The 27,217-nt window shown below is 33.6% G+C and overlaps 1 protein-coding gene across 35 annotated transcripts; it reads right to left on the reverse strand.

The window, feature by feature from the left end:
* Nucleotides 1-568: 568 nt before the first annotated feature.
* Nucleotides 569-26,877, reverse strand: LOC18440024 (asparagine--tRNA ligase, cytoplasmic 1). 35 transcript variants are annotated; one of them, XM_088870435.1, is made up of 10 exons: nt 26,540-26,877; nt 23,832-24,068; nt 21,508-22,095; nt 18,998-19,180; nt 18,848-18,912; nt 18,574-18,703; nt 17,661-17,719; nt 14,386-14,561; nt 1,063-1,129; nt 569-750 (listed from the first exon to the last, which is right to left on the reverse strand). In XM_088870435.1, the coding sequence occupies exons 3-10, from the start codon at nt 21,967-21,969 to the stop codon at nt 729-731; spliced, it is 1,164 nt and encodes a 387-aa protein (XP_088726561.1). In that variant the 5' UTR covers nt 21,970-22,095; nt 23,832-24,068; nt 26,540-26,877; the 3' UTR covers nt 569-728. The 35 variants fall into 35 exon arrangements, 31 of the variants coding, with proteins under 31 accessions (XP_088726561.1, XP_088726553.1, XP_088726550.1 ...); XM_088870427.1 differs by having other exon boundaries at nt 18,574-18,610; nt 25,523-26,874; XM_088870424.1 differs by having other exon boundaries at nt 25,523-26,874.
* Between the last annotated feature and the right edge of the window lie 340 nt (nt 26,878-27,217).

The following is a 27,217-nucleotide window of genomic DNA, read 5'->3' on the forward strand; positions in this document are numbered from 1 at the left end:
ATCGGCCCAAATTCAATTTGGACTATTGGGCTCATATGAACACATATGTTCTTATGAGCGAGTAGACTAGTCTCAACATGTTTCTATATATATATATATATATATATATATATATATATATATATATATATATATATATATATATATATATACAAAATACAATTGTGATCATTAGATCGGTCTATATTCAATCTAGGTCGTTGGGGTTATATTGTTCCATGAGCCCATGAGTTTTTTTCTATTTAATCTGGGTCGTTGGGCTTATATTGTTCCATGAGCTTTTTCTTATATATATATATATATATATATATATATATATATATATATATATATATATATATATATATATATATACAATATATTTCTTTGATTGGGTCAGAAAAATATGTAGTGATAAAAATATTAAAATACCTGATTTTGAAGTAAATACTCTTGAATCCCAATTTACAAAATTTAATACTACTAATGGCAAAGAACTTACTTGTATACATCCTCCAGAACAAAGTCTAACCATTAAAGACATTAGTGAACAACCTTCAGAAAAAGATGCAGAGGAATCAAGTAGTTCTTCTCAAATCGTTGTATACGAAACTACAACAACCCCATATAAATTAACTACTTCAGATGTCACAAGATTTGACTTACTTCCTCATATAATTGAACAAAATAATTATACAAATCTTTACTTACAAACATTAGGTAAACAAACTGTACGAATTGAAAATCTTTTATCTCCAGCTCCATCCATTCCTGTACCAAAACAATTACTATTCAAACCTCCTCCCGAATTAAATACAGAAAATTTTTTTATTGGAGATGATAATAAAACATTAATGGATCAATTAATATCAAAATTATCTAAACTTGATATTACAAATAAAGCTAAAGAAAGGGTTCATGAAGATGAAACCTTAATGCTTCAAGAAGAATTTGATGAATCTCTAAATGATACAATTGAAAATAGAGAACAAGCATTTAATCAATCTATGACATCTAGTCCACATACAGATGAAATCCACAAAATTACATATTCCAAAAATTGGAAACCTGCAACAGCCTTACCATATCATAGAAGACCAACACCTGTTGATATCCAATTTGAAGAAGCTTTCATATCTAATACTTTTTCCTATTCAGGAAGAACTTTAGTAAACTGGAATATAGATGGAATTTCTGAACATCAAATCTTAGATACTATGAGACATATGACAATGTATGCATCTGTATGTAAAATGGTAGGAACCCATGATCAAGAAATAGCAAAAGCCATAATCTGTGGTTTTAAGGATGATTACGAGGATGGTGGGATTTTCACCTCCCAGAATCCATTAAAAAACAAATATTAAATAATACACGACAATGGACTGTCAAAAATGAACAAAACCAAGATGTCTTGTATACAGAAAGTGATGTTGTTAATACACTAATTTATACTATTACTCTCCATTTTATAGGAAATACAGCTGTCATAGAATCTAGATCCAAAGATCTTTTATCTAATTTAAGATGTCCAACGTTATCCCATTACAAATGGTACAAAGATGTATTTTTTTCCCGTTTATTACTCAGAGAAGCTAATCAACTTAAATATTGGAAAGAAAAATTCATAGCTGGATTACCTTATTTATTTGCTGAAAAGGTAAAAGAACGTCTTAAAAATAAAAATGGTGGTATAATAAATTATTCTAAATATATGCTAGGAGAATTATCTGCTGAAATATGTGCTGAAGGATTAGCATTATGCACAGATATGAAATTAAAGAAACAACTTGATAAACAAAAAATGACTGGTAGTTAATTTAACTAAAGAAAAACCCAAACCAGTTGCTTTAATCAAACATTCAGATGAATATAATTTCTCTACTATAATGAAAAGAATCAGCCAACATGAAGCTATTCATAAAGAATCCACTATTGCTGACCTCAAAACAGAGGTCAATAATAATAAAAGTGAAGTATCTCAATTAAAACATAGGATAGAAATACTTGAGTTACAAAATCACGCTTCAGAAGCTGCAATTGAAAATGATGATATTGAATTTAATAATTTAGTCCATACTTATAATCATAAAAACACACCTGAATCTTCAAGAGTCAAAATAAAAGAAGACGATACTACATCTGTCAATATACTTAATAAAGTAATTACTAAAAAATGGTTTGTATTAATCAAAATTGTAATCAATAATGAGTATGATTTCCAATCTTTAGCCTTAATAGACTCTGGAGCAGATTTAAACTGTCTCAATGAAGGATTAGTACCTACTAAATATTTTCATAAAACAACTCAAATATTAAACACTGCTGATGGTAGTCGATTATATATTAAATATAAATTATCAAATGCCATGATCTGCAATAATGGACATTGTTTTTCAACCCCTTTTATCATGGTTAAAGGATTAAGTCAAGATGTTATCCTTGGTGTACCTTTTCTGACTTTACTTTATCCCATGACAATTACGCATACCGGAATAGAAACACATATACATGGTACTCCAATCCAATTTGAATTCTTAGATAAACCCAAAATCAAAGAAATCAACACTGTCAAAACAATTATAAAACAAAAAGAACACTTTCTATGTTCTTTACAAACAGAAATCTGATATAAAATAATATGTGAGAAATTACAAACCCCTGAAGTAATACAAAAAATACAGTCCCTTAAAACATTAATAGAAAAAGAAATATGTAATGATTTACCTAATGCATTTTGGAATAGGAAGCAACATATTATTAGTTTACCTCATGAGCCTGATTTTGATAAAAAGAAAATACCAACAAAGGTTAGGCCAATTCAAATGAATACTGAACTAGTACAAACATGTAAAACATAAATAGAGGATCTATTACAGAAAAAACTCATAAGACCCAGTCAATCTCCTTGGAGTTATTCAGCTTTTTCTGTTTTGGTACAGGAATGGATGGAGCTGGAGATAAAAGATTTTCAATTCGTACAGTTTGTTTACCTAATGTTTGTAAATAAAGATTTGTATAATTATTTTGTTCAATTATATGAGGAAGTAAGTCAAATCTTGTGACATCTGAAGTAGTTAATTTATATGGGGTTGTTGTAGTTTCATATACAACGATTTGAGTAAAACTACTTGATTCCTCTGCATCTTTTTCTGAAGGTTGTTTACTAACGCGTTTAATGGTTAGACTTTGTTCTGGAGGATGTATACAAGTAATTTCTTTGCCATTAGTAGTATTAAATTTTGTAAATTGGGATTCAAGAGTATTTACTTCAAAATCAGGTATTTTAATATTTTTATCACTTCATATTTTTCTGAACCAATCAAAGAAATATATTGTTGTTTTCTCTTTTTTAATAAATGTATTAAACTTTTTATGGAATAATTCTACTAATCTAGGTTCAAAAGGATTAAGATACCAATGCCGAATATGTTTGTTTTCCTCAGATAAATAATCATTTGTAATAAGAGTTTTATTGATTTTTTCTTCTTTTGAAGAGTTAATATATGAAATTATGATTCATCAGGTTCATCTTGGGCTGGTTTATATTGAGGAATAATAACATTTTCAGATGTTCTAAGTAATCCTTGAATTTGTGGTTCAGATGTTTGACTATTTCAGGATATAGGTCTCTGTTCTGATGTTACTAATCTTTGAGAATGTCTGTTATAAATGGTAACAGAACTTCGAGCTGGTTCTATTTTAATTGGTTTAGAAGAGATATTTGAATCATCTTGAGTTACATATTTTCGATCATTTGTAAATTGTATTTCGATATTACCATCATTATGTTCAATTATCCTATTTGGAATACTTTGAACAGGACATTGTGAAGGTTGATGATCATTATGTATTGACCATTATTGTGGTAGAACTATTTCTGACCATGATATAGTTCTGGGGACAATAGTATTAGATTTTTCTATATTTGTTTGAAATAATATAGTTTGTCCTCTAGTATCTACTTGAAGTACATTAGGACATAAAGTAGTCATAACTTTACAATATAGTCGATATATTATGACAATATTTTGGGATCCTATTCTCATGTCAAATCCCTGTGTTTTCAGGTTTAAAGATAAAACATTTAAAATATTAGGATCTGTTAAAGATACAGAATAATTAAAAAAACAATTAAAATATATTGGTCCACTACACAAACTGGATTCCACCATTCCAAGTAGTGAATCAGAAAACCGATTATGCCTTGTATCTCTTAGGCATACAAGGACAGAATTGTTGAGTCCTAATCGTGTTAATGGTTTAACTGCAATTTGTATTAAACCAATATGTAGATATTTATAATTCTTATTCTTATGTTCTTGTAATATTTTATTTGATAAGAGTTGAAAGTCTTCCTGGTTCGTAGTAATAGACAAAGTTTGTTCTATTGTTTTTATAGCATAACATATTTTTAAATCAAATGTTCCTTTTTTATAAATATTAGAGATGGGTCCTTTTAGTATATTCCAATTTTGAATTTGGTTTTCAATATCATTTATCACTACTTCTCTTTTGTTCTTCATTCGTAGAGTATTACTAGTTTGACTAACAGCTTTATTTATGAGATTTCTATTAAAATTTTCTATTTGTAGGTTGCAGATGAGTGTTATCTAGACAGTCCTCTTTGACTACCTCTTATGTCTGTTTCGACCTCAGCGGCTCTTCTGGCCTTAACGGTCTTTAGACTGGGTGTCTGAGCGTCTCTAACCCCAACTCTCGGACCAACATCCTTAAATGGACAATTTTCTTAGATTTCCTAAGATGAAGTTGTTTTTCAGACTAATGATCCTCTACCAATTATGAACAGTGAAGATTTAAAATATATTGGTCCACTACACAGACTGGATTCCACCATTCCAAGTAATGAATCAGAAAACCGATTATGCCTTGTATCTCTTAGGCATACAAGGACAGAATTGTTGAGTCATAATCGTGTTAATGGTTTAACTGCAATTTGTATTAAACCAATATGTACATATTTATAATTCTTATTTTTATGTTCTTGTAATATTTTATTTGATAAGAGTTGAAAGTCTTTCTGGTTCGTAGTAACAGACAAAGTTTGTTCTACTGTTTTTATAGCATAACCTATTTTTAAATCAAATGTTCCTTTTTTATAAATATTAGAGATGGGTACTTTTGATATATTCCAATTTTGTATTTGGTTTTCAATATCCTTTATCACTACTTCTTCTTTGTTCTTCATTCGTAGAGTATTACTAGTTTGACTAACAGTTTTATTTGTGAGATTTCTAATAAAATTTTCCATTTGTAGGTTGCGGATGAGTGTTATCTGGACAGTCCTCTTTGACTACCTCTTATGTCTGTTTCGACCTCAGCGGCTCTTCTGGCCTTAACAATCTTTAGACTGAGTGTCTGAGCGTCTCTAACCCCAACTCTCGGACCAACATCCTTAAATGGACAATTTTCTTAGATTTCCTAAGATGAAGTTGTTTTTCAGACTAATGATCCTCTACCAATTATGAACAGTGAACAAGTGTGAACTGGTATGGCTTTGATACCATCACGCGCCAAGATCAACCAGTTTAGATTACCACTTACAAATCTATTTAAAAATTTATTTAAAATTTTATCTTAGGAACATGAACAGAGTATAATTATAATTGATTAATTATTGTAAGATTCCTATATAATAAAAGAATAAAACAATTAGAAAGACAGCAGTGATTAAAGAAATATTTAAGACAATCCACGATCTATTTAAAACTTAATAGAATATTGCAACTCACTGTTTACAAAGACAATAACTGGAGAAGATACGCCATTCAGAAGGACAGTAAGAGGGAAGAGAAGGGATATTACAATCACACATTTAAAATTACAGAGTAATAGAGGTTACCAACGGTATGTCGCTTATACAGGACTGTTATGAAAGCAAACCTACTGTATGAGAATTTACAGTAGAAAAGAAAAGAGAAAGAGAAAAGAGATGAGGAAGAGATGACTCAAGGATGTGATGAAAAAGGTCTTCTCATATGGCGTCCTTGAAACTCGACCTACTTTCTTTGTTGAAGGAGGTGGTATTTATAGATGCATGGATGCGTCGATGTGCAACAGGTGGATGGCTGGGATGCGTCTGTGATTCATTCTTATCTTCAGGTGAGCTGGCTGAAGGTGATGGCTGAAAGAGAAGGAGTGAGGACGCATCGGTGATGTGATGTAAAGATGCTGTATAGATAAGGGCTGTTGTCGTGACGCAGAAATGTCGGGGCCTTGTCGGGAACGTGGTTGTTTCTCATTGGTCGACGAAAGATCGATGAAGGCATTGATGCGACAAATATTTAGTCAAATCAAAACGGAATCTTGTAACACTGCATTTGGGGTCTTGTCTTGATACGTGGCGATTACTGGGGTAAGGAGTTTACTATACAGCGGTCTTATCGTACGAAAGAATCTTGCTTTTATTGTTTAGCAGGTCATATCAAGTCTTATCAAGTGAAAGAGAGGATTATATCAGATATGGGATATATTGTAGATAAGATATTATGGAGATAAGATATTATGGATTATTGGGCCTACGGGTCTGATTTTTTACTGAAATCCTCTAATAAGGGATTACCAGATTGGACTGTTTCTTCTGATGTCGCCGGTACTGTAGAAAGTTCAGCAAAAATTCCAAAGAGTTGTTGTTCTAATTCAGCAAAAGTAGCATGATGATAGGCTTGTTTCATTTGCTTAATATAAGAAGAGAAAGTATGTAGGTCAACAGTATTGGGTGCAGTATTATGAGCAGAAGTATTATACACCTCAGAGGATGGAGGAATCAATTTGAGAGGATAAGTACGTGGATCTATGCTAAATATATCCCATCATTTGATTTTAATTGTTTTTCCAAGATGGGGAATGTATGTATAATTATTCGAATTATTTTCAGAAATAGCATACTCCCATTTGCAAATCCAAGGTATTTGATATATGGACATGAAATAAAGATGGTAGTCTACCAAATCTGTACAAGTATTATGTTCAGCAAATTTATTTTGGAAGGCTTGGAAGTTGTCTGGTAGTATTTAGGTAGAAGATCCCCAGATAAGGAACCAATGACGGAACCAGCTAGGAAACCTTTCAAGGATAGGCATTTTGAACTGTATGTACCAGGAATGAGTATTATTAGGATTCTGGTATAAAAAGACTTTATGCCAGGCTTCAATGTATTCAGCATACCGAAAATATTTGTATTGGTATTCAGTATTTAATAGTTTTTTCCCTTGCGTGGGGTTATTACCTCAATCCTTATAAGTAAGTAATTTTTTGATCTGTAGCTTAGAATAAGCATACAGGTTTGTATTTCCTTTAAAGAAATGAACAATGGAAACTGATCCTGTTTCCATTAAAATGGATTCATACCATTCACGGGTTTTGATACCATTGATTGGGTTTAAATGGTTTTGAAGGTAAAAGGGAGCTAATTTATGTGGGTCAATGTGAATGTGTTTGTCATCGATGGGAATATCAGCTAGAAAAGCATTATCTATCTAAGTAGATTTAGGTACTGAGCAAGTTGGCTTATTTGGGGTTGGGGCTGGAGACAAAGCAGGACTTGGTGTATTATGTTTTGGACTTTGAATAAAATATTCTGGTACATTGGTGAATCTAAGTGGAGACATTGGTTGTATTGGTAAAAAAGGTTGGCTGAGCATAAGAGACTCAGATGAAAAAGGAACTAAGTCCATTGAGGTTTTTTGTTTTGATTTGTGAGATGCATGAGTTGTATTAGTATTCATATTCATATGAAAAAGTTGTAATCCGTAAGGGAGTGGCTCTTCAGGTGGAAGAGGTGGTAATGTACGGCCCCCCTGCAAAAATTCACGAGTAAGAAAATCAGGTAAAGAGTTAGAAGCACCGTGAAGATGTTCGATGGAGAAATCAAAAGCAGATAAAATAGCTTGTCAGCGGACAGAGATTTGTTTGGAAACGAGATTTTGAATATCCTTTTGCAGGATATCTTTGGCAGCTTTGCAATCAGTACGAATAAGAAAATGTTGATTAAGAATATCACTTTGAAATTTAGTAACACAATGAATAATAGCAAGTAATTCTTTTTTTACAGTAGAATAATTCTTTTGCGTAGGATTTCAAGCTTTCGAGGTAAAGCGAATGAGTTGTTCTTTGGAATCTATAGATTGTTTTAATATTCCGCCTAATCCTATGTCAGAAGCATCACATTCAATTATTTTAAAGGCAGTTGGATTAGGTAAAGTTAAACAAGGCAATTCTTTAGCTTTCAACTTAAGTCGTTGAACAACAGTTGTATGAAGATCCTTTCTAGGTGGAGGATTCTTTTTTAGTCTATCATATAAAATTTTTGCATCAATAGCAAGATTTTGATAAAAATCACTAATATAATTTAAACATCCTAAAAATCTTTGAAGTTCGGTTTTATCGAGAATTTTATCAAGGAATTTATCAGCAAATAAAATAGATCTATCAATGGGAATGATAGTGCCTTGATCAATATTATGTCCTAAAAATCTTATTTTTGTTTGAAATAAATTGATCTTTTTAGCAGAAACAACTAATCCAGCATGTTTCACGGTATTGATAAAAGTATTCAGATGTTTAAAATGTTGATCTATTGAATCAGAGAATATTAATACATCATCAATGTAGACTATCATAAATTTATGATAAGGATTAAATATATGATTCATTATTTTTTGAAATTCAGATGGAGCGTTTTTTATACCAAAAGGCATGACATTCTATTCAAATTGGCCGAATGGTACATTAAATGTTGTTTTCTATTTATCTTCTTCTTTAATTTGTATTTGCTAAAATTCAGACTTTATATCAAATTTAGAAAAGATGACTGCATTTACAAGTCTGTCTAATAAATCTTTTTTATTAGGAATTGGAGATCTAATCCATTGTAGAACTTTATTAAGAGGTTTATAATTAATAACGAAACGAGGAACTCCTCTTTTTTTTTCAGCATTTTTATTTACACAAAAAGCTGAACAACTCCAAGGAGATTGACTAGGTCTGATGAGTTTTTTCTGTAATAGATGCTCTATTTCTGTTTTACATGTTTGTACTAGTTCAATAGTCATTTGAATTGGTCTAACCGTTGTTGGTATTTTCTTTTCATCAAAATCAGGCTCATAGGGTAAACTAATAATATGTTGCTTCTTATTCCAAAATGCATTAGGTAAATCATTACATATTTCTTTTCTATTAATGTTTTAAGGGACTGTATTTTTTGTATTACTTCAGGGGTTTGTAATTTCTCACATATTATTTTATATCGGATTTCTGTTTGTAAAGAACATAGAAAGTGTTCTTTTGTTTTATAATTGTTTTGACAGTGTTCATTTCTTTGATTTTGGGTTTATTTAAGAATTCAAATTGGATTGGAGTACCATGTATATGTGTTTCTATTCCTGTATGAGTAATTGTCATGGGATAAAGTAAAGTCAGAAAAGGTACACCAAGGATAACAGCTTGACTTAATCCTTTAACCATGATAAAAGGGATTGGAAAACAATGTCCATTATTGCAGATAATGCCATTTGATAATTTATATTTAATATATAATCGACTACCATCAACAGTGTTTAAGATTTGAGTTGTTTTATCAAAATATTTAGTAGGTACTAATCCTTCATTGAGACAGTTTAAATCTGCTCCAGAGTCTATTAAGGCTAAAGATTGGAAATCATACTCATTATTGATTACAATTTTGATTAATACAAACCATTTTTGAGTAATTACTTTATTAAGTATATTGACAGATATAGTATCGTCTTCTTTTATTTTGACTCCTGAAGATTCAGGTGTGTTTTTATTATTATAAGTATGGACTAAATTATTAAATTCAATATCATCATTTTTAATTGCAGCTTCTGAAGCGTTAATACAACCAATGTCTCCACTCAGTACCTAAATCTACTTATATAGATAATGCTTTCCTAGCTGATATTCCCAACGATGACAAACACATTCACATTGACCAACATAAATTAGCTCCCATTTACCTTCAAAACCATTTAAACCCAATCAATGGTATCAAAACCCGTGAATGGTATGAATCTGTTTTAATGGAAACAGGATCAGTTTCCATTATTCATTTCTTTAAAGGAAATACAAACCTGTATGCTTATTCTAAGCTACAGGTCAAAAAATTACTTATGTTGATTGGCGTAATAACCCCACGCAAGAGAAAAAACTATTAAATACTGAATACCAATACAAATATTTTCGGTATGCTAAATATATTGAAGCCTGGCATAAAGTCTTTTTATACCAGAATCCTAATAATACTCATTCATGGTACATACAGTTCAAAATGTCTATCCTTGAAAGGTTTCCTAGCTGGTTCCATCATTGGTTCCTTATCTGGGAATCTTCTACCTAAATACTACCAGACAACTTCCAAGCCTTCCAAAATAAATTTGTTGAACATAATACTTGTACAGATTTGATAGACTACCATCTTTATTTTATGTCCATATATCAAATACCTTGGATTTGCAAATGGGAGTATGCTATTTCTGAAAATAATTCGAATAATTATACATACATTCCCCATCTTGGAAAAATAATTAAAATCAAATGATGAGATATATTTAGCACAGATCCACGTACTTATCCTCTCAAAATGATTCCTCCATCCTCTGAGGTGTATAATACTTCTGCTCATAATACTGCACCCAATACTGTTGACCTACATACTTTCTCTTCTTATATTAAGCAAATGAAACAAGCCTATCATCATGCTACTCTTGCTGAATTAGAACAACAACTCTTTGAAATTTTTGCTGAACCTTCTACAGTACCGGCGACATCAGAAGAAACAGTCCAATCTGGTAATCCCTTACTAGAGGATTTCAGTCAAAAACCAGACTCGTAGGCCCAATAATCCATAATATCTTATCTCCATAATATCTTATCTACAACATATCCCATATCTGATATGATCCTCTCTTTCACTTGATAAGACTTGACATGACCTGCTAAACAGTAAAAGCAAGATTCCTTCGTACGATAAGACCGCTGTATAGTAAACTCCTTACCCCAGTAATCGCCACGTATCAAGACAAGACCCCAAATACAGTGTTACAAGATTCTGTTTTGATTTGACTAAATATTTGTCACATCAATGCCTTCATCGATCCTTCGTCGACCAATGAGAAACAACCACGTTCCAGACAAGGCCCCAACATTTCTGCATCACGACAACAGCCCTTATCTATACAGCATCTTTACATAACATCACCGACGCGTCCTCACTCCTTCTCTTTCGGCCATCACCTTCAGCCAGCTCACCTGACGATAAGGATGAATCACAGACGCATCCCAGCCGTCCACCTGTTGCACATCGACGCATCCCTGCATCTATAAATACCACCTCCTTCAACAAAGAAAGCAGGTCGAGTTTCAAGGACGCCATACGAGAAGACCTTTTTCATCACATCCCTGAGTCATCTCTTCCTCATCTCTTTTCTCTTTCTCCTTTCTTTACTACTGTAAATTCTCATACAGTAGGTTTGCTTTCATAACAGTCCTGTATAAGCGACATACAGTTGGTAACCTCTATTACTCTGTAATTTTAAATGTGTGATTGTAATATCCCTTTTCTTCCCTCTTACTGTCTTTTTGAATGGAGTATCTTCTCCAGTTATTGTCTTTGTAAACAATGAGTTGCAATATTCTATTAAGTTTTTATATGATCACTCTGTTTATTCTTCATGCAATTCAAAATAGTATTCAGTATTAAAATTAGGAATTCAAGGCATATGTCGTGGATTGTTTTAGATATTTCTTTAATCTCTGTTGTCTTTCTAATTGTTTTATTCTTTTATTATATAGGAATCTTACAACAATTAATCAATTATAATTATACTCTATTCATAGAATTTTAAATAAATTTTTAAATAGATTTGTAAGTGGTAATCTCGGATCTATTACAAAAAAAATTCATAAGACCTAGTCAATCTCCTTAGAGTTGTTCAGCTTTTTATGTAAATAAAAATGCTGAAAAAGAAAGAGGAGTTCCTCATTTAGTTATTAATTATAAACCTCTTAATAAAGTTCTACAATGGATTAGATATCCAATTCCTAATAAAAAAGATTTATTAGACAGACTTGTAAATGCAATCATCTTTTCTAAATTTGATATGAAGTCTGAATTTTAGCAAATACAAATTGAAGAAGATAAATACAAAACAACATTTAATATACCATTCGGCCAATTTGAATAGAATGTCATGCCTTTTAGTCTTAAAAACGCTCCATCTGAATTTCAAAAAATAATGCATGATGTATTTAATCCTTATCATAAATTTATGATAGTCTACATTGATGATGTATTAATATTCTCTGATTCAATAGATCAATATTTTAAACATCTGAATACTTTTATCAATACCGTGAAACATGCTGGATTAGTTGTTTCTGCTAAAAAGATCAATTTATTTCAAACAAAAATAAGATTTTTAGGACATAATATTGATGAAGGCACTATCATTCCCATTGAAAGATCTATTTTATTTGCTGATAAATTCCCTGATAAAATTCTCGATAAAACCGAACTTCAAAGATTTTTAAGATGTTTAAATTATATTAGTGATTTTTATCAAAATCTTGCTATTGATGCAAAACCTTTATATGATAGATTAAAAAAGAATCATCTACCTTAGACTGATCTTCATACAACTGTTGTTCAACGACTTAAGTTGAAAGCTAAAGAATTGCCTTGTTTATCTTTACTTAATCCGACTGCATTTAAAATAATTGAATGTGATGCTTCTGACATAGGATTAGGCGGAATATTAAAACAATCTATAGATTCCAAAGAACAACTCATTCGCTTTACCTCGAAAGCATGGAATCCCACGCAAAAGAATTATTCTACTGTCAAAAAAGAATTACTTGCTATTATTCATTGTGTTACTAAATTTTAAGTGATGTTATATATATATATATATATGAAGAGATTAACCCACTAGCTCATATAAACATATAAGCCCAACGGCCCAGATTGAATGTGGACCGATCTAACGATCACAGATGTCTGATACTGTTTGAACTTTAATTTTTTTTTCTACGAATCCAAATCACTTAAAATTTTAGAAATGCATTCATAAAAAATAGTTTAATCTTTGAAAAGTATCAAAAAACTATTTTACATGAAATAAATTGACCAAAATACCCTCGAAATGTTTCGACAATATTTTGGTCATTTATTTTTTGCAAATACTTTTTTTTATATTTTTATTAAGTGCAAATTGATGAGAAGAAAACACGCTTAGAATTTCAAGTCATTTGAATTTGCAGAAAAAAAAAATTAAAATTCAAACACGAAATGAAATTGTGACCATCAGATCGATCCAAATTCAATCTGGGCCTTAGGCTCATACGTTCATATGAGTTAATAGGCTAATCCCAATTTTTTCCATATATAGATATATATATATATATATATATATATATATATATATATATATATATATATATATATATATATATATATATAGATAGAGAGAGAGAGAGAGAGAGAGAGACTATATAAGGTGAGTACGTCGCACTTCAAAAACTTGCCCATGTCACAGAAAAAAAGAAATAGACAAGAAGAGAGAATTACCTATGAAGTTTATGTTAACCCAGAGAAAAAAAGAAATGGACAAGAAGGGAGAATTGCCCATGAAGAATACTAAGGTTTTATGCTAACATCCATGAAAGCAACCAAATATTGAACAACTAGATTGTATGCTATAAGACCATTCGCTTTTCATACAAGGATGTATCAAACACATTTGGCTATCATATACCATATCCAACAGCTTACAGTGTGCCACATGGTTTAAAAATTTTTATTTTTGGCATTGTGCCCGGTCAATGACATACCCCAACCACCCGATTTCACATCTAACAGACAATGATGATTTTATCTTCCTTGCATCAAAATAAAATGTTCTTATTGTATACATTTTCCTCGAACAACAGCAAGGAAGATGTTATGGTACTATCCAAACTTTCATATTAGTTAGGTAGAAAAAGAAAAATAAGGGTAAAAAGCAATCAAAGCATTCAAATTGATGTAAAAACCGAGGCATATATATTTCCAGACACCCAAATGTACAGTAAGGATGGATAAACACAATTCCTACTCACGTGTGTGCATGTGTGTGTGAGAGAGAGAGAAAGAGGGATGCATGATAAACACACGTGTGTGCATGTGTGTGTGAGAGAGAGAGAAAGAGGGATGCATGATAAACACAGGATGATAAGCACAACTAACATGCTGAGGAGGATGGAAACCAACTGCGTTCAGCAGTGAATTGCGCAATCATATACATCTCTCAGATTCCGACCACAGAAAGAGCATGTCTATAAGAAACCTCCAAAGAAATGCGAGATATGAATAGAAGCAGTGCTAATTACCGAGTTTGCCACAAAATCTTGGAAAGGGAATCGAATCTCTAACATTAGCAAGGCCAGTGGCAAAGAGCACCATCTGCTCAAACCCAAGACTGAATCCACTGTGTTTCACGGTGCCATGCTTCCGAAGGTCCAGATACCACTCATATGGATCCCTTGGGAAACCCAGCTCTTGAATCCTACACAAAAATGTCTCCATAATCCCAGATGCCACCTTTGAACTAACAAGCAAAAACAGAATAGAGACAAATAGTGGTAGAAGATGTATCTCTCAATGGATGTCTCAATTTTTCTGAAATTCAAAGGAGATTGTCTTCCATACAAATTTGCAATTTTGATCATTCAAAAATGGCACCAAAAAGTAGAAGCAGCGAACAATCCTACAACCTTTCAGGAGTCATTGCAGTTTACTTCTCTGCACAATTTAAGGGAACATGTAATCCTGGTATGGATCATGTTAAAATAGAATGGAACATCTTTTAAATCAGTGTTTTGGAATTCACCTCGGGCCAGGCACTCAGCCCTGGCCCGAGGCAAATTCAAGTGGACTCATCATCCGGTACAGTGCCAAAGCCCTAGAAAAAAAATAAATAAATAATGAAAAATAAAATAAAGGTAGTAAAAAGTAAAATAAAATCGAAAACAACCTTAAGAAGTCCAAATAAGCTTTAAAAAGTAAGGATTCAAAAAATTGATTTATAATTGGGGACGTTTTTTAAAAAATCCAAAAAGAGAAAATACATAAATAAGGATTATGGCGAAAAACATTCACCAATCTTTACCAAGAAATCCAAATTGTACAAAAAAACTTATATTGAGTTTTTTATTTATTTATGTACCTGATTTGTACATACAACTCGGGGCTACTCGGCCTCCCCCATAGGGCAAGGCTGAGTAATTAAGCCTAATTCAAGTGAACTCGGCTGAGTCCCCTAACAATGCTTTAAATTATTAAAGTATTTCAATACTGAACTAGAAACATCAGAATTAAAGCAGTGTTCAAAAAATCGACTTGGCCATGGTAGTAATCAGGCCTTGGCAGGGGCGAGTTACTCGAGCGAGTCCAAGTAACTCGCCCAAGTTCAAATCAATTTTTAAAAACCAATATAAAAACAAAAATACTGGTATATATAATATAGCATCCCACATCTTTAACAAACGTTGAATGGTGTGCAGGTTACACAGCCTTTTGTGAGACGTCCTAAGCTTGATTCTAGTGGGCACATATTTTTTGCATCTCCTTTTACATTTTTGCATCTCCTTTTACATTTTACATATTCTAGGGGACACATATTTTTGCATCTCCTTTTACACTAAAAAAAAAAAGGCCCGCACCTAGAGTTTACAAATGAATGCAACCTTTCCTCAAGAGGAATCGAACCCCATAAGTGATGGAAGATGCACGTACACTCTAGCCAAGGTGCCACTTATACATTTTTTGGACTTAAAATGAACAAATTAATATATATATATATATATAAAAACATGGTGAACAATGTGCTTGACCAAAAATTGCTCCGCCCATAGTGCGAGGCTGAGTAACTCGGCCGAGTCCAACTGACCTCAGCTGAATCTCAAACACTCCTTTAAAGTTTAACATGTCTTCATTCTATTTAACTCCATAACAATTCAATTGGAAAAATGATGAGTAGTTATTTTTTAATAAATAACAGCTATCTTCAATTGTGCCTAAGATGGAAATAATGAAACTGATATAATGGGTTTTCATTAAATTTTTTGTTTTACTATTGGAAAAAGTTTATATAAGTGCGAGGCTCTAAACAATCAAATTAGAGCACACCTAAAAAGTTTCACTAAAAGAGGTTGTTTTGATGCCTAAATATCTTCAAATTATCATCTCGACCTCAAAATGCATGGACATGAGAAAAAAAATGGATTTTAAGTTTTGGAAATAGCGCATTCTGTAATGCAATTTTAGACTGTCAATTTTCAAAATTTTCAAGTTTTCATAGATCTACTTGAACTACATTGTTTTTGAAGCTTTAAATTTTATAATTAGAGATGAAAATATATTTTAATGCTATCACAAAAATTTTCAGTATTGAAACGACATTTCTCGATACTATTTGAAGGTGAGCTTTACTTTGATTGTTTAGAGCCTTGGCTCTATACAACCGCACCCTTTACTATTTTCTAGATTTCATTTTGGATTTATTTTAGGCTTATGTTTTCTTTAGGAGTATTTGTGTTTTTTCTTTTTTTTTAATTGTAGAGATTTGAAGGGCAAAATTAGAAGATTTAATATTGATTAAGTTCTTAGGAAGCAAGTTAGGATTTAGGGTTTTTTTCATCTATAATTATGTAACTATTGGATCAGAAAAAAGGAGATAAGAGGAGAAGAATTTATTTTGGGTCTTGTGAAGAGATCTTTTGGGGGTGGATTCTCTAGCAAACCATAAGCGATGATATATTCTCTCATTCTTTATTTTTATCTTTTATTTTCTGATTTCATTATTTTGTTTCCCCACTTGTCTGCATTAATGGGTATCAGAGCACGTGGTTCCATCAATCACAATGCCACCAAAACTCGCTCTCACGATTGAGGAAAAATTGCCACAAGTCATAAAGGTTGTGAATCAAAAAATAAAAGAGAGCATGAATTTACAAATTAAAGAGAGCATAAATCAATGGTTGCACCAATTAGAAAATACCGTTCATTGATAAAACAGGTCCTGATTCACGTTCAAAAACATCAGAACTCGCCTCAGTCTCACAAGATCCAAGACCCTAATGTGTTATTTTGACACAAACATGGGTTAGTCAAGTTCAAACTGAGCCTAACCAGATTGGCTGAATTGGAATCAGGGCCCTAGTGAGTCCAAGCCACAGTCTATATTTTTAATCACTGATTGGAACATTTAGCTTGCAACTATTGTCCAGAAATGCACACATCCACGAATAAAGAACATGTACAAAATAAAAAGCATGCCGTTACAAAAGCTCTTTGCTGATCATTTTACTTTACCAAAGTCCATTATTCCCCAATAGATCATTGACTTTAATATGGAAAAATTGACAACTAGAAAATAACAAAAAATTGAGTATGAAGGTCTCTGGGATGAGGCATTATTTTTTCTGAATACGTGTGGATTTACTCAAAAACTTCTGAATAAAATCATCAATATTGTGGAATTTGAATAGCTTCTAACACATTATGAGAACATTCCAGCTGAGTAAAAGAACATATCCATGGTTACTAAGATGTCATAAGCAGAAGTGAAGAAAAGGGCAATGAAAAGGAAAGGCAATTACAGTACCTCTTATCCATAATATCAAAACGCTCCTCCCTTTGACTTCCTCTAATCAAGGCACCAACCTAAAAAATGAAAATCAACATCCCATGATATTAAGATTCTGCAAATGTAGAGCCATTGGTCTAAAAGGGCAATCTTTCCTGGTATCATAAAGAAAAACAATTGTTCCTGAAAGCTAGTCTGGAAGGACTTTTATTCGCGAAGGATGGAGTGGCTTCATAATGGAGAAAGGTGGTTTTAGGCCATTGAGATGCTTTCTTGATAAATTTGACCATGTTCCTTGCAGAGTCTCTCCTATCGTGGATATACTTAGTTTCCATTTCATAGTGATGTTATCTATCAACCGAAAAACATTCCCTACCCTAGCAGCTACGATTAAGAGTACTATAACCATAGCCAGAACAATTGTTATTTTTAAGAATGCTATAACCCTATCCAGAACAATTGTTATTTTTGGAAACTTCGTGTGCATTTGTTTATAACTACAGCCTCTTGATATCCATCAATCTGGGTTCTTCCATGGGAAAGGAACAGGTATTGTGTCTTTTCCTGGATGCCTGTTTTCTTCAAAACTTTCAACGCAATATTTGTTTATCCATCTGACATGGAAAGTATAGTCATGGAATCCATGAATTTGTGTTTCGATTATTAAAAATTAAACAGGAAAAGCCTTCACATTAACAAACTATTTCTTTTCAAAAGTAGATAGTTAGCAATAGTTTGAGTAGACCATATAGAATATGAGTATACGACTTAAAGTATAAGTTCAGAAATATCAAAATATGAACAAAATAATAGAATTCATAATTTAAAAAATAAAAAAAATGGGGTCAAGGTTTAAGCCCCAGGCTACCAACAATATAGCCACCATCACTGCCCCAAGGTACAAGTTTTGTGCAAACTGGTGGCAATTTACCTTAGGTACAATAACATCAATTGCTGCGACTGTTCTCCTGTCATCATTTAGACGCACATAAAATGGTTTAATATCTTTTGGATGATTGCATATAATGATGGGTCTTTTGTAAACATCATCAGACAGATATCTGCAAGCAAAATAAGAACTGCCAAACATTGAAGAAAACAAGAGTTGCAAACCAAAGTCATTATGCTCATGGAGTCAAATCAGTATCTAGAACCAGCAAGTATAATGAGCACAGCTCAAATCATTTTAATTTGCAGAGGCATACCTCTCATGTTCTTCAGTTAAGCATACTCCCCACTCAATATTTGATTGAAAAGGTTTCTCTGCAACCTTGTTGATCATATCAAAGAATGATCAAATTCATGCAGATTTCAGACCACAAAATAATTCGTTAGAAATATAAGTTGCCAAGTACCTTCAGAAGCTCAACTGCTTTTGTATATGTGATCCTTTCAAATGAACTGGATGCCACCAAACGTAGGCGATCGAAAATGTTCTTGTCGATCAGTTTTGACATCAGTTTCATGTCTTCCAAACAGTTGTCAATTAGCCATTGGCAAAGAAACTTCACGTAGTCTTCCGCACAGTTCATGGCATCCTGATAGTGTCATAAAAAAAACATTAAGCAACATCTTCAGAGAGTATTTGTCACTAACAAGATTTAACATCCAATATCCAAGAACTGGATTATCAACTTTGCTGACAATATTGAGTTTCGGGAAAACAAAGTAAATAAATTGAAAAATCTCCAACAAAATGTATGAAAGGAATGCCATGCTACAATGAATACATCAAAACAAATGTTACGTTAAAAATAATGGGATGAAGACCTGAGCATTAGGTATTGCGATGTCTTCCTGCAAGTATATTGCATATACTTTATCACATTTAATTAGGCTTAAAGATATAATTCAAGGATCCTCCTACAAACTTCATGCATGAAGATTTGGTAGTGCTTCCAAAGACAACAATGCTGCAGCTGGGATGGAGTATTTTGGAAATACAGGACACTAGTGGTCAAGTTCCACTGTAACTTCATAATTTCTTGGGAAGGGAAGCAGCGACTAGATGGAACTTAAGGCACATCATGCCAATCTAACTTTGTGCAAGAAGGAAAATTCAGTGCCTTATAATGAATGGCACTTGACATTCTGCAAGGACCAGCTGAAAGATCAATTACCTGCTACCCCCACCCCCACCCCAGCCCTTCCCCCATGGGGCCTGGGATCATACATTTAAACATGAAGGAGAAGTTGAAATAATCCGCATGGATAATCAGCCACACACACCACAAAAACCAACATGCAAGGGTCCAAAGAACTGGGTTTACTATCATGGTCACAAATCAATCCCATTGACTCAGAACAGAATGTGTAGCAGATGAATATAATGGTCTCAGCAGTCCCAGTTCAGATTTAGATACGTTCTTTCAGTTTTTGCTGCTCACCACGTCAGTGATTCCCTGCCTCAGTACATGGGGATAGGGTGTCTGCCAGTCTACCCCGGTTTCTTTGTACCATCAGGCCCTCAAACTTGAGATGGAAATCTCCTTTTATGTACTCCATTTCAGATTAGTTCAACAAAATCAATGGTTTCACCAGCAAAACTAAACATTATCTTACAATCATCATCATCATTTTAGCCTTTTCCCAATTAATTGGGGTCGGCTACATGAATCCTAGTTCTCCATTCTGCTATATTAAAGGTCATATTCTCAGTGTGGCCATAAGTCCCCATATCTTTTCGGACTACTTCCAACCGCATCCTTTTAAGCCTACCCCTTGCCATTTTCAGCCCTTAATATTATCTTACAATTTTTTTGCAAAATTATGAAGCCTCAAGTTTTTCATTTAATAACAAAGGCATAAAGAAAAGGGAAAAGTTTATATAGAGCCGAGGCTCTAAACAATCAAATTAGAGCCCACCTCAAATTTTCACTAGAAGATGTTGTTTTGATGCCCAAATATCCTCAAATTGATCGTCTTGACATCAAGATGCATGGACATGAAAAAGAAAAGAATTCAAGTTTTAAAAATAGTGCATCTTATAACACATTTTTTGGACCATCAATTTTCAAGATTTTCAAGTTTTCATAGATCATCTTAATCTACACTATTTTTTAAGCTTTAAATTTTATAATTAAAGATGAAAATATATTTTAAAGTTATCAGAAAGATTTCCAGTATTGAAACCACATTCTCGACACTATTTGAAGGTGGGCTTCAATTTAATTATTTAGAGCCTCCGCTCCATACAAACCGCACCCTAAAGAAAATGACAAAAATCACCAATATCTTCTTCAATTACAGATTTTTAGTATTATTACTTATATACATAAGGCATTCCAGATTTATAGCCAAATAAAGATATTACATTTAATGTCACTATTTTGAATAGGTGTGTTCTTATCTCTGGTTGAAAGGTTTCTGTGGAATTGTCTCTGACTGAAACGATATTTAAAAATTTTAGCCCTTTGCCCAAGTCATATGCCACGATCCCAATGGGAGCTACCATGAAACTTACTAGTATTAAGTTGTCAATCTATTTACCTGCGATTCAGGCTTTAATCCAACACTTATTTTAATAAAAAAGGGAAATCCCAATGGTAGATTTTTCCCTTCTTTCTAACGATATAAAATTTAATCAACTTGGAGGAAAAGTCTAACACATGCCCCACAAAGAGACAGGTACAGAAAATTATCATTGCCACATATATAGCATATAATAATAATTAGAATATGAATAAAAATTACGAATGCACTGAGAAGTTCATCCACAGTACAACAAAAATGCAAAATTTAATTTGCTAATCAAGGTATAAGCCATGGCCAGATGCGGCATACTCAATTAAATAAACTCCAGATAACAGATTTAGTATGAGAAGGCCATGCATAGTAAGCTAACACGAACTCAAACAACTCATACCTCTAATTCTGCAAAAGCCATTTCTGGCTCTACCATCCAAAACTCAGCTAAATGCCTCGTAGATTCAGATTTTTCAGCACGAAAAGTAGGCCCAAATGTATAAACATTTCCGAGGGCGCATGCATAGCTCTCCAGATGAAGCTGACCAGATACAGTTAAATATGCCTGACGAGAAAAGAAATCTCTAGAAAAGTCAATCTTATAAAGTTTATATGCAGTTCCAGATTCTGACTTGAGACGTTCTTCCATTTGTGATGCCAACTGTTTTGTCTTTTTGAGATCTTGTTCTGCAGCATACCATGCTTCCTTATTGCTGTTACTTCTTTTTAACTCCTCAATCCTATCACTCTTCTCCTTGATGGCAGCCCTTGCAACTTTAAGATTAGCCTCCTCATGTTGTCTCACTACTTCTAGCTCCTCAATTCTATCTGCTTCACTGAATAAATTTGTAACTTGAAACATCTCACAAGTGCCTCTAGCATTACTAGTAGTGATAATGGGAGTGTGCACATATAGGAACCCATGATTCTGAAAGAATGTATGGGTTGCATAAGCGAGAGAATTGCGTATTCGAGTAACAGAGGCAATCTGCAAGGCAGTGGATAGAAATCTGTTAATGAATATACATTCAATTCTACAAAAGGCAGAAAGATGGAGACTTTGAATTAAACATTGAACGATTAATATATCGCTTCTATCAATGTAGGCTAGGATTAAGATTTCTTGACTTATTTAAGATAAATGATAACATTAGGTTCCTTCGTTTCAACAATATTTACATAATGAAAATTATATGTTTCTAGTACTAAGTCGCTTGTAGGTTTTAAATGACTAACAAAACTTTAGAAACACAAGCACTTGGATGTACGTATGTCATCATCATCATCATCAACGCCAAAGCCTTTTCCCAACTAATTGAGGGTGGCTACACAAATTCTAATCCACCCTTCTGCTCTATTAAGGGCCATAACCTCAGTGAGGCCATAACCTCAGTGAGGCCATAAGTCCTCACTACTTCCAACCAGGTCCTTTTGGGCCTACCCCGTGCCCTTTTCTAGCGATCCACTTAAACTAACTTGCACCTCCTAACAGGTGTTGTACTAGGTCTGCACCACACATCGCCAGCCCACTTAAGTCGACTTTAGCTCATCTTATCGCCAATTGGTGCCACATTCAAGTATGTGCTTACATAAATACATAAAAAGACACATTCATATTATTTTGTCATAAAATATAGACAAGTTCTTTATTGCATATGAAAAATCCAAGGTAGATCACCACCTGCCCTAGGCAATCCTAGTGGCAGAATGATCTCCAAAAATTTTAACCATAAAATACCCTTACAAATATAAAAATTACACTAACAATAACTTGTTCGAAAATTTCAAAAAGGGTATACTGGTTATTTGAAATTGCATTCAAAATTGGAAAAAATTATATAAGGTTACAAATTTACTTATAGAAGTAAGGTTGTAGTAGTATAAACCGTCCATTTTATTTAAATGGTGCAGAACTGTGCAAATAGCCTCTACTAATAAGATTGCCAACTTATAAACCGCACCATTTAAAATTGAATCACTATATGAAAAGTCAAAGGAATCTTTTCAAATTTCCAATTGAGTTTTGAGAGAATCTTAAACAAACAAAAATACCCTTCCTAAAGTAAATGAACTATTATATTCAAAAATAAGTGTTGAATATATTTAGAGTATTTTATGGTAAACAAATTTGGAGTAGGAAATTCCAAGTTCACCATTAGTGTGCATTCTAGAACAAATGATAGATATACGTATGTTGAAAAAGCTACCAATAGGTTGTCACCTAAAATGAATAGTAAGTACAGTTATACTCCGAGACATCATATCTTGATCGAATGGTTGAGTATACATGTTACTATTTGAATTTTAATATTTTATTTTGCAAATTAAATTAAGCTAAAATTTTCGGCATATCCACTTGACACCATCATACACTAGCCCAAATGCAAAGCAAATATTCAAAAAGAAAAAAAACCCTAAAATGACCAAAATACCTCTGACATATTCCAGGGGTGCTCTGGTCATTTTAAATTTTGGAAAATATATTTTATAATTCTTTTATGCTCCTACATATATATATCATACATGCTTAAAATTTCAGCTTGATCCAATTTGTAAAAGGAAAAGGATTAAAATTCAAATAGTAACATACACTCTCAACCGCCTGATCAAATTTGATGTCTGGAAGCATAACCAAACTACTATTAGTTGTGACAGCATATTTGGGGGGGGGGGGAGGAGAGAGATCTCTAACTTAGACCAGCAAAATGGGGCATACTAGCTTACCGTATTCGTTCGGGGCCGGATGTGTGAATAACTCCTTAGGAAATCTAAGGGCAATTTAGTCTTTGTTATTGGATACTTGGTAGAATCAACAGTCCCAACATGGAAAATTTTCTCCACTTTAAGCTCTATACTGCGCTTTGAAGAAGTAGATGACTGCCTTAGCACACCTTCGGCTAAAATAGATGTTCCAATGGGTATAACTTGGCCGGGTGGTGTTATGGAAGCTTCAACCACCACCTACAAACAAAATTAAAATTTATTACCTCATTATCTATCTGTCATCATGACCTCAATCATTAAAAACGAAAATTAAGGACCCGTGCATGATTAATTAAATGAGATCTTCATTATTTTTCATTAGATTTCTCATTTTATCTTAAAAATTTAATAAAGGGTCATAGTAAGTTTAGCTTGACAACAAAACATTAAGTCAGTTCCGTAGTAATTCTCTCTAGGTGTTTTGTTCTTAGATATTAGAAAGCATTACAGACAGCAACAACATCTTTCTGTCAATATTGTTCAGGATGAAACCAGCAAAAAGTGCCTAAGTCATTAGAACCAGTACTAGGATTGGACCAACCACTAAACTGGTGAGGGGTCTAGTCCAGTCAAAGCAGGTCCAACTGCCGGTCGAATTGGTTGGACTGAATTTTTAAAAGAAAAAAACAAATATAGCCAGTTTAACGAATCAAAAATATATGGTCTGACCAGCCAAAACTGGTAAAATAGTGATTTCGACAAGTTTTAGATTAGTCCAATTTTTGCGTTAGATAGGACCAGTAGAGCCCAGTAAATGGGTCCAACCGGATGGGCCTCCTAGTCCTGGTCTTGATAACTATGACTAAAACTCCTTAGCAGCAACTCCCATTATCTTTGGAATTCATAAAGCGATTTCAAGCATGTATACTATTATTGCCAATCACAAAACAAAGTTGTAAGGTGCATTTAAAAGAGAAAGTTTAGTATAAAGAAGATATCAAGATTTGGGTTGGCTCGGTGGTTAAAGCAAAATGGCCATTTTCCATGTTTCAAATCCACTTACCATCGAAATTGGAAAATAAGAACCAAACGAGATTGAGGGAATACTTGGCAATTACAATAAACAGATCATATTAAAACCAGAATACTTAAACCACTTCTAATGGAAAATTGTTGAAGGTAAGCTTTTGAATACTCGAAGTCAAAGGTAGATAAGATCCAGATTCCATGACTTAAACAATAGGAAATGTATGCAAGCTGCAGATGTTATGTCCATGAAATACTCGAAACGCATGTCAGCAAAGAGGAAGATGTAGCATGGATATGTGTTCGGTGTTCCCACAAGACAAACCCAAAAAATATATAAAAAAAAGAAAAAGCTACTCCCCTAGCTATATTAGTTTACAAAATTCTTCTGAAAGACTAAAATTTTATCATCAACAACAGTTAATCAATCAAGCCAGTTACCCTTGCAATTCTATTTTTCTTTTTCAGGTTGGGTGGACTACCTGTGTATGTCAAGTCCAAGCCAAAACCCAAGGGTTAATGAGAGAACATTAGATCGCTGCATGCATCCAGTAAATAAGTCGTGCACATGATCTTAAACACAAAAAAAATACAAACTTTAAACATTTTTTGGATAGATACATTTTCAGACTAACTATATTACATGCAACCGAAACAAATGTAAGGCAAAAAACCAGTTCTTGTACCTGGAGACTTGAAGCACAAGAACCATCATTTACTTGCAACTGAGCAACACGTGGGACACTTTTTGTTGGCACAACACTATCTTGTTTCGATCCAACGCCATTAACATTATTAAAGGCAAGAGGGATATTACCTCCCACGTCAAGCCTAAGGATAGAACGCAAACAGTTGGGTATGCTTTGCTGAATGTTCTGAACACAAGTTAGGTCTTTGAAGGGGGAAGGAGGAGCAGGAGAAGGATCAGGAGCAGTTTTAAGCCACCCAACATGTGCTTCTCTACCGGATTTCACCCAACCCCCGATCACGACTCTCGACCCAACTAAACCTAGCCCTCCATCACTGCGACCAAGAATTGACCTCAAAACTACCCGTTTTGAGTACTTGGACCAATCGACTTTGGGCACATTAGGAACTTCACCAGTTTCAATAGTACGACCAGATGGTGTTAGGGTTAGGAGGCCCTGTTGATTAACCACCCCTTGTTCTGATGCCATATTACTCAAAGAGAAGAAAATGCTAAGCTTCGAAAATGAAGTAAAACAGCATCACTTTTTCCTCAGACACACACACACACACAACTTTTAAATTCAAAAGATGCCTGCCTCTGATGCTATAATCCTCACTGAAAAATGAGAAAAACAGCCAGGGCAATGGAGTACCAATACGAACCAGGTTTGTGGGGGAAGAGGGACTGCTCAACTATCAAGAAACAAGGTAAGAACCATGTCAAGAATTTAATTTTCTGTTTACCCGAAAGGAAAATAAAAGAGATAAGTAGAGAGAAGCAGAAAAAAATCAGAACTCGAACTTGTTTCCTCTTTATATTGGTTTCACAGTCACTATTTTCACCAAAAACCAAGAAGCAAGGTAACAGAGAAGGGTTTGCAGGTATAAATACAACAGAGACCAACAAATAATAACAAAACAATTGCAGGCATCAATGTTTGAATCCAATGAAGCAAGTTAGACGGTGGAGAAGCGAGCTTAGAAGGGGGTGGGTATGAGATACCTTCACTCACCTGAAAGAGAATCCATTTGCATTCTTATCTGAGAGAAAGAGAAAGAGGGAATATTTGTTGAGAAAGTAGGAAAAGGGAAAGAAAGGGATGATGGTCGTATTCATGGTCGATGCATTCCTTGATAAATCACAAGTGAAAGCAAGAGCAGATAGCGTCGAATATTGGGAGGTGGAGCTCAAGTTGACATCTGCGGAAGCCATCATACTGAATCCAATTCTTGGTGTTGTTTGGTTAGGTAGTAGTAGTACACAGTCGAGCGCTGCGATTCGAAACTTGAGGGGCGTTGCTTCTGTTATCAGCAGCAACACAAGCAAAGACAAGAAGCCCATTCGTGCGTCTTTTTTATTTTATTATTATTATTTTTTTATAATCCAGTTGGGGAAGACCTACCCCTCCCCGCCCATTTCTTTTGAATAGATTAGGGAGTTACATTTGTTGAAGGTATTAATTTGGGGTGGTAATTGTAGGAATGAAAACCACGTTGTGTTAATTGGGTATAGGATGCTACCACCACGACCGCAACCCCTTTCCTACCCATTCCTGTGTCCCTCACAAATCAAGGACTTGCGCTCGGCAAGGTCCTCAGGTGCTAGTCCTCAGGTGCTAGACGTTTGTTTTTGGGAATATTGTAGATACCGTTGATTTACTTTCTAGTCATTGGCCCTCTAATACTGTATG

This window comes from Amborella trichopoda, chromosome 6, assembly GCF_054954075.1.
Source record: "Amborella trichopoda isolate Santa Cruz 75 chromosome 6, AtrichopodaSantaCruz75HAP2 v2.0, whole genome shotgun sequence".
Lineage (NCBI taxonomy): Eukaryota > Viridiplantae > Streptophyta > Magnoliopsida > Amborellales > Amborellaceae > Amborella > Amborella trichopoda.

What these genes read in the sequence shown, in the direction of transcription:
- LOC18440024 (XM_088870423.1), bottom strand. Translation starts at nt 26,014, where the DNA reads ATGGCATCAGAACAAGGGGTGGTTAATCAACAGGGCCTCCTAACCCTA. An exon ending in TGGCTTTTGCAGAATTAGAG is followed by an intron (nt 19,181 to 21,507) that starts GTATGAGTTGTT and finishes TGACACTATCAG; the next exon opens with GATGCCATGAACTGTGCGGA. An exon ending in AAGCAGTTGAGCTTCTGAAG is followed by an intron (nt 18,913 to 18,997) that starts GTACTTGGCAAC and finishes ATGATCAACAAG; the next exon opens with GTTGCAGAGAAACCTTTTCA.